Below are 7,637 nucleotides of genomic sequence, written 5' to 3' on the forward strand. Positions count from 1 at the left end.
GAGGGAGAGTATATATTAGAAGTAGTTGGCTTGTTCGGGAAATACATAGCAAAAGTTTATCTAATAAGTCTTAGACTAGTTATGTATCATTTTCATTGTAACTCCAGACTGTTCTATTGTCCGGAAGATATTAGATTGGAGTCAAAAAAAAAAAAAAAAAAAAAGGCTTAGGAGAAATATATATGCTATTTGTTTGTAACTTAATGGACGTTGGCTAGAAATAAACAAACGTGTTAAAAATATAAAAAGTGGAAGTGAAGGAAATAAAATATCCTAGTCTAGGGAAGAGCGTTTAGTCAGTAATGATTTGTTCCATCTACCACTGCAGTAAATACTCTTCCTGCAGTCCTTAGTCTATTATTATTAAAAATGTGTCCAGAGGGTTTCCTATACATTTTGTTGTAAAGCAGGTTACTCACTTTGTTGTAAAGTGAGGTTACTTAAATCAGCATACTCCTTTTTAGGTTTAAGTAGCTATTTATTTAAGTTACGCTTTGGAAATAACTTCCCTCAAAGATATAATATACATCTTGTTCTTCCTGTTTGAAACCTGAGTAATTTTTTCCTTCTAGGATCAAACACTTACGAAGAAGCAGCTGCTTACATTCAATGTCAGTTTGAAGATCTTAACAAGAGAAAAGACACAAAGGAAATCTACACTCACTTCACATGTGCCACAGATACAAAAAATGTGCAGTTTGTTTTCGATGCTGTAACTGATGTCATTATTAAAAATAACCTTAAAGACTGTGGCTTATTCTAAGAACAGAGAAGAGGTTGTTAAATGGTAAATTATATGCCTGAAAAAAGGACTTAGGCATTTGGAACATGCCAATGTTGTGTGAAACTTGCATACATATACTTAATTCTCTTTATTTTATTTTTAGGTTTGAAGAATGACTTCGCACAATTCTAATCTGATTGGTTTCAAGTTGAAAGAAATACAAAATATGTTGTGCTGAATGATAGATCAGTACTGTACTTGCCTGTTTTAACAGCTTTATTTATGTTTGTCTTGTAAATTTAATTACTTAGGTAACACTGAGATGTCTTTTGACTGTATGTAAACTTGTAGTAATGTATTTGTATAAACGTTGAACGGAATATTTTAGTAATTTGATGTCCTCTAAAATTTCCATGGTTTATGAAGATACTGTTAGAGGAGACAGACACTTTTTGCCTTTGGATTATTTAAACATCTTGTAAAATTAAATTTTCTTTTCATCTTGAGGGTGCATGCTGCCTTATTACTTTTGTTGGTAATACTGTATATGGCGTTAGCTTTTTTGATATTTAAACAGCCTCATACACCTGCTCACATTTAAAGAAGCTTAACCAATAAAACTTGTTTTTTTGCGTTAAGTTTTGAAAAAAACGTTTTTATAAATTTAGGGTAAATGAAAAAAATATTTTTAAAACTTAAATTCACAGCTTATGAAATCTGGGTTTACAGTCATTGCAGCACAAACGTGGCAACACTGAGAAATTGAATTTTAAGGTTCAGCTATTATTGAAACTCATGGAAATGCAAAAAGGAAGTTAAAAATACACAAATACACTTGTAGAAATAAAAAAAAAAAAAAAACTGTGGTCTTTACTCACTGGAGTGAATGGTCTTTAAAAAATGCCATTAACAAAGGCAGGACTTCAGAGTAATATGATTTTTTTTATTATTATTATTATTGAGAATTAAAATTGTGTTCTCCTTTAACTCTTTGCTATCTTCTGGTAATAAAACTAAAACGATTTTGATAATTTAATCACCACAGAAATATTAAGTTCTCCAACTAGACATGGCACAACGTTTTCAAGAATTAAAGCAATTTCTTGTTGCATATAAAAAAGAATCTTCATTATGTTGAGTAAGGTGATTCGGTGATTTTGCAGATACTGTTTTTTTTTAATTTAGTGATATTTAAAGTCTCATACTCTCTTTAAATAATAAGTTAAAGATTATGATTTTCTTCTGGTTGTGCTTTCATTATGTGACTTGCAATCTTAGGTATTTGTCATCCATTGCCTTATGGTTAGTGCCAAAACTGATTTTTATACCTATTTTAAAAGGAATAAGCTTCTATTTGTAAATAAGTTCATGGATGGTTGTCTCAAATGTATGTCATCTAGAAAATACAAACATACCAAACTTGGAAGTATGATTTTCTATACTTGTTTAGAATATTCCAGGCAGCTACAGTGCACTGAAGAATAAGTCTTTGAATCTGTTGCTATTTTTCTATATTATCGTAGCTTATATGTTCTTAGAAATGTTCAACCAAAATATTCAACTCATTGTTCTGTTATTTAATTTTTAATTGTGCATATGTTTCATTTAGGCCTCAGCTTAAGTAAAACTGCACTTCTTATGCTTTGATGTTTCCTTTCTTAGGTACAGAATTATTACGTGTGTTTCAAATGAAAGGTTAGAAAGGAATTTCTAATTTATTACTGGAGGTTGTTAAATATATTCATACATTGAAATCTTTCAGCAGTTATCGTAAACAATCTGTATATCCTGGGCTGCTTTTAATTGTGCTTTACAGTTCTGGATATGTAACTGATTTTAAATCTCATTGAACTACTTTGTGGAAATTGTATTTACACCTACGTTCAAGTTGGTTTTTGTACTTGATGTAAACAAAAATTGGGATTAATCAAATTGCATAAATAAATCTAAATTTTGTGCCTTGCTTGAAAGAAATGTTCTTCCTTAAAGATGCTGATAGAAATATTTCTGCATCCATCCTATGGAGATAACTAGGTAGTAAAAATGAGAAGATACAAAGGCAAAAGTTTTTGCAAGAAACAAAAACAATAATGAGCATAAAATTGTCATTTTCAGTTTAGTTTCTAAATATTTTTCCACAACTACTGTTCCTAACAGCTTCAATTTGAGAATTTTGGGAATTTCCTAATTGGTATTTTCTGCAATATTTGTGTCTTAAGACAGAACAAAATTCTGAAATACGTTTGTTTTTGAGTCCAGGAGGATGAGCTTGTCTTTTTTGACTTACTGAGCTGACAGCTGGTATGTTTCCTTATGGATGTTCTCTCTGTAGTGGTTCTTTGTCTAGTTTTATAAAATGACTGTACAAAAATTGTTCATATTCAAATATTAAAGGCCAAGTATATAATTGATCACATCCATCAAGAACTTTCCAAAATTAGGTTTTTGGTAGAAATTAATTTGTTAAATTTAATTTGAGAACTCCTGTATATGTTAACAATAGTGATATGATAAAAAGTTATATATATTTTTTGTATGACATATTCTAATAATTATCTGTACTGAAAGCAAATACTTTGATTCTGTTCTGAATTTGTCTAGCTTTGTCTTTCAGCCCAACGGATCTTAATAATAACTAAGCAGACTGTTGATATAAATCCTTTCTCCTTTTTAGGTTGTAATTAGATGATACAGAATAATGCCAATACGAATATTACTTACATTTGACTGATCATATGAACTTGCCTGAGCTTCATAAATTTTAACTACATACTTTTTTTTTTTTTTTTTTTTTTTTTTTTGATGTTGGTACATGCTGCAGTGGACTTGTCTTAACTACTTTGGGCAAAACTGTTTGAGTATCTTGAATAATGGAGTTGATCATTCTTTGTCCTAAGATGAAAGCTGTTTATCGTCTTAACCTGCCGGTCTAGGAAAAGCTATAAGAGGACTTACATGCAATGGTGGGAGCTACATGCTTAGTTTTCACTGCAGTTATAATAGGCCTTCACTCTATCTCTGTTCCGTCAGTGAGCTCCTTCTCAGTCTGAAGAGTCCGAAAGAAAGAAACAAAGGAGTAAATCTTGCTGGTCTGAGGACAGTCTTGAGCCTCACCAGTCTGAGCCTCTGTTCTCTTCCAGTTCTTCACTCCTTGAATTTTTTCCACAAAAAAGTATCCAGGCAAACTGCTTTTTTTTCTAGCATTAAACAAGGCAGCTCCTTCTACTATCAAGATATTCCTTCAGACTATTTTAAGTTATTAACAATTTAGTATGTTTAGGGAATTGTAGCTCGATGGAGGCTTCTCGAGCCTCCAGGGTCTTGTGAGCTTATTGTCCATGGTTGAAATCTCTAACTAAAACACAGCCATCATTAAGCATTGTTATTTTTAAGAAGATCAGTTGTGAGGAAATGGGGTTTGGAACATCTGGTATGTGGCTTTACGATGCTACCTATTTGATAGAAGATTACTTTGTCTATGAAGTAGTTACTACATTCAATGACAGAGTCCAGGTTCATAGCATAGGAAGAGTAGTGTTTGCTGGATTTCAGCTCCTGTTCTGATGTACACAATTAGCAGCTTCATTATTTAAATTCTACGTGAAACCTTAGGGGGGAGGAAATAAATCAATCTGTAGCATGCTGAACAGCATGATAACAAGTATGCATTTAGAATTGGGAAGAATGAAAATAAGTTCCTGTTTCAAATCAAGCAAAAAGGAAACCCTACCAAGACGCTAGCTATCCTACAGCGTGGATGTCTCTTCAAGTTGTTATACCTCATCTTAATAACTAATAGCCTGTGGGTCAAAGAGTAATGCCAGGATTGCAAACTTCAATTCTTTGACTATTTCATTTTGAAAAAAGTAGGAGGTGCAACAAGAGGCTGTAAGGAACTTGTGCTTGAATAGTTCATAGCTTGTAAGAGATTATACTCACGAGGAAGATGAGATGGCAAAACAGGAAGTGGAAGTTTGACGGGAACATATCACGTAAACGTGAGTGTCTTAATTACCAGTCCTTATCTATACCAGGGTGTACCTGAAGTTTTTGCAAAAAAAAAAAAAAGTTGGTATTGTGGTCTCTGAAAAACAGGAATCTTAAAATTCAAGTTGCATAGATGCAAGAAAACCATTTCCAGCTCTGATTCTAGAGTTCTTGTAAAGAAGCTGCTTTGACAGTAGGTGGAACAAAAGATGGTTAAGACCAAATATGCTGTCAGCGGAAGTCATCGCAGACCCACAGAATTTCCTGTTCCCAGCTCACTTTTTTATCCTCCCATCTCCTCTGTCTGTCTCTTCACTAATAGAGAATTTTGGGAAGAGGTGTTGCCAGTGTGCTTTCCCACTCATGGTTGGGCTGTCCTGCATGCGGACATCGCAAGAATGGCTACTTTGAGTCTTGTGGAATATACTGATATTTAATTCCGCTTACAGACATCATGCAAATGTCTGTATCAGTAATGTAGGAATATACAGGCTGATTTAGTAAGTGTACTTAAAACTGTACAGATGTATTTTGGAAAGCATGAAGAAAAGTAGCAAACCAGAAACCTGAGCAGGTGTAGTTTAGTTTCCAGAGTCTGATCACAGTGACGCAGGGCACATCTCAAACACCTTTTAAAGATAAGTGTCCTTGTTTCTGCAAGAATCAGAAGGCACTGTGAGACTGTAATGTACAAATAGCTGAGTGGGACAGATGTTTCAAATCATACCACTTTATGTTCAGAAGGTCTAGGCCATGTGTCAGCATATAGTAGCAGTTGCCTAAACTGAAACAAATAATCCATTAGCTTTGCACTCAAAGCTAATTTGTACTCAAAGGTGTAATTATTTAACTTGAACTGTAATGTCTTATTATGAAAAAATATTTTGAGGTGTAGTCACAAGTTCAGACTATTCCTGTTTCAACATACTGATTCTTTTGAAATCAGTTGAAGAAAACAAAAATCTATTCTAAAATCACTATGAAACTAAATTATACTTGTTTTGCATGCCAGATTTGTGTGTGGGGATTAAAACAAAGGTGCAATTATTTCCATTTTGATTACATAGATCACAAACTTGAAATAATTTAACTTTTGTCAAAAGCATTATTAATAAAACCAAGATAATTTTCCACAAAGAATAATATTAAATTTTACTCGATGTGAATTGACAAAGGTTAAATTTCTATATACTTGTGTATATGTGTATTTATTAAGAAGAAATTGAGGTTCAACAGTGCATACTATAGAATATTAAATGGAACACCAACAACCAGAAAAGGTATATACAAATTATATTCATTTTTATACTTTATTGTAGCAAGCATATTTGAACTTGTGTTTAAGATGTGATTATTTGTCCTGTTTTTGATATCTTAAGATATCTGGAGTAAGATAACAGGAGTAGTTCATCACATCCAACTTCTGGTGATCTTTCCAGTATTTTTAATCTTTAACAAAAATACAGTTTTATTCCTTCATAATTACAAAATGTTACTTAAAAAAAAAAGCCCAATTTGTCAGATACTGCTCATGGAAATGTGAGTACATTTTGTTAAATTCTGAAGTTGTTGCTTGTAGATTCTGCCAGTATCTTTCCTAGCCAAGTTACATTGCTTCAGCTTAAATATCATTAATTTGCCTTGTTTTTCTACTTACAACTTAATTCCGTATGAAATTGTCAGTCCTTGGCCTTCTGAGTCTGTTTAAGGAAGGGATCAGAGAAAGTCATAAACTATATCATCTACTGAGACTAAAAACATTTTCAAGATGTTTGTAGTCAGTGAGGCGTATGAGATTGATGTTCTGGGAAAGCTTTAAAGAGAATACTCTGTGATGAACTTGACAGCTGTGTCCAATATTTGAAAGAAAGCAGCTCTTGGAGAGTGATGTGGCATAAAGTCTTCTGCATGTGCTTGCATCTGTTTTTGTTGTGTGGAGCTCCAAGTGGGAGGAGGCACACTGAGGTACATACAGTCTCAGCTGCATACCTGTTTCCCAGATGAGGCTGTGAGATGCATGTGTATTTAAAGCCCAGAAGGCCTGATCTTATAAATACTGAGGAAAATAGCTGTGCTCCTTTCCGCATGGGGTATTTTTGAGCCTGAAAACTTTTGAGCTGCCTGCTACATGTAAGGGACATGTCACTGGTGGCAATTATACTCGTTTAGGGCTTCACTCCAGCCTGCCAGAACTTCATAAGCAGGAATAAAAAGCAACCTGGCAAAAAGCCATACAGAAGAGGCCCCCAGATTCTGCTGAGGAGGTGGGGAGAGAAAGGAGAGAACCATAGGACAGAACAGAGGTTGTGGGGGGCAGCTGCTACTCTGATCTTTCTTAATATTGTATTTGAATGCTCTCAGATTTAGTATAATTTTAGAAGAGGTGATGGCACCAGGGGAAAGTTGGTGTGTTGTACACTGAATCCTGAAACACGTTGTCATACGTAGACTCTTAACCCTAGAAGATCTGTTTTCCTCTAGTTAAAAGCCATGCCAGAAAGAATAAAATGATAATATAGCTGCAGTGTGCTAGTCTTAAATGAGTTTTTCTTCACAACCAGAATTTTTAGTGATATAGAATTTCAAAGATGATCTAAAAGATGAATCCTGAGGCTGTTAAATGAGTTTTATAGTGTTTTAAATATTAAAATGTGGAGATAGGGACAAGTTATTGCTTTTAACTTCATTTTCCCCCTGGTAAATCTGTGAAAGGAAGACTAATGGAGCATTCAAGTGCTCGGTGTGAGCCTTTTTGCGATCACTGCTGAAATACAATGTTTCCACAGTCTGTAATGGAAGCAGAATGAAGCATTTTAGTCTTCCATGGGATTGCAATGAAGAACAGGTAGTGCTTCCTGGTAGGTCTGGTGTTTTTATCTGTTATGGTTGACATCTTTGATGAAGACAATAGACATAAAAATGGTCA

General features: G+C 33.8%; 1 protein-coding gene across 3 annotated transcripts in view; it reads left to right on the forward strand.

The window, feature by feature from the left end:
• The window catches only part of GNAI1 (G protein subunit alpha i1), a 35,472-nt gene extending 32,774 nt beyond the window's left edge, over window positions 1-2,698 (forward strand). For 2 of the 3 annotated variants that reach the window (XM_084530480.1, XM_084530479.1), the window contains exon 8: window positions 573-2,698. In XM_084530480.1, the coding sequence (XP_084386606.1) occupies window positions 573-763 (191 nt within the window). In that variant the 3' untranslated portion in view covers window positions 764-2,698. The remainder of the gene's footprint in view (window positions 1-572) is intronic. The other variant, XM_084530478.1, reaches the window with a different exon arrangement.
• The last annotated feature ends 4,939 nt before the right edge of the window (window positions 2,699-7,637 follow it).

Source organism: Aythya ferina (genome assembly GCF_964211825.1).
Source record: "Aythya ferina genome assembly, chromosome: 1".
In the NCBI taxonomy this organism is placed as follows: Eukaryota; Metazoa; Chordata; class Aves; order Anseriformes; family Anatidae; genus Aythya; species Aythya ferina.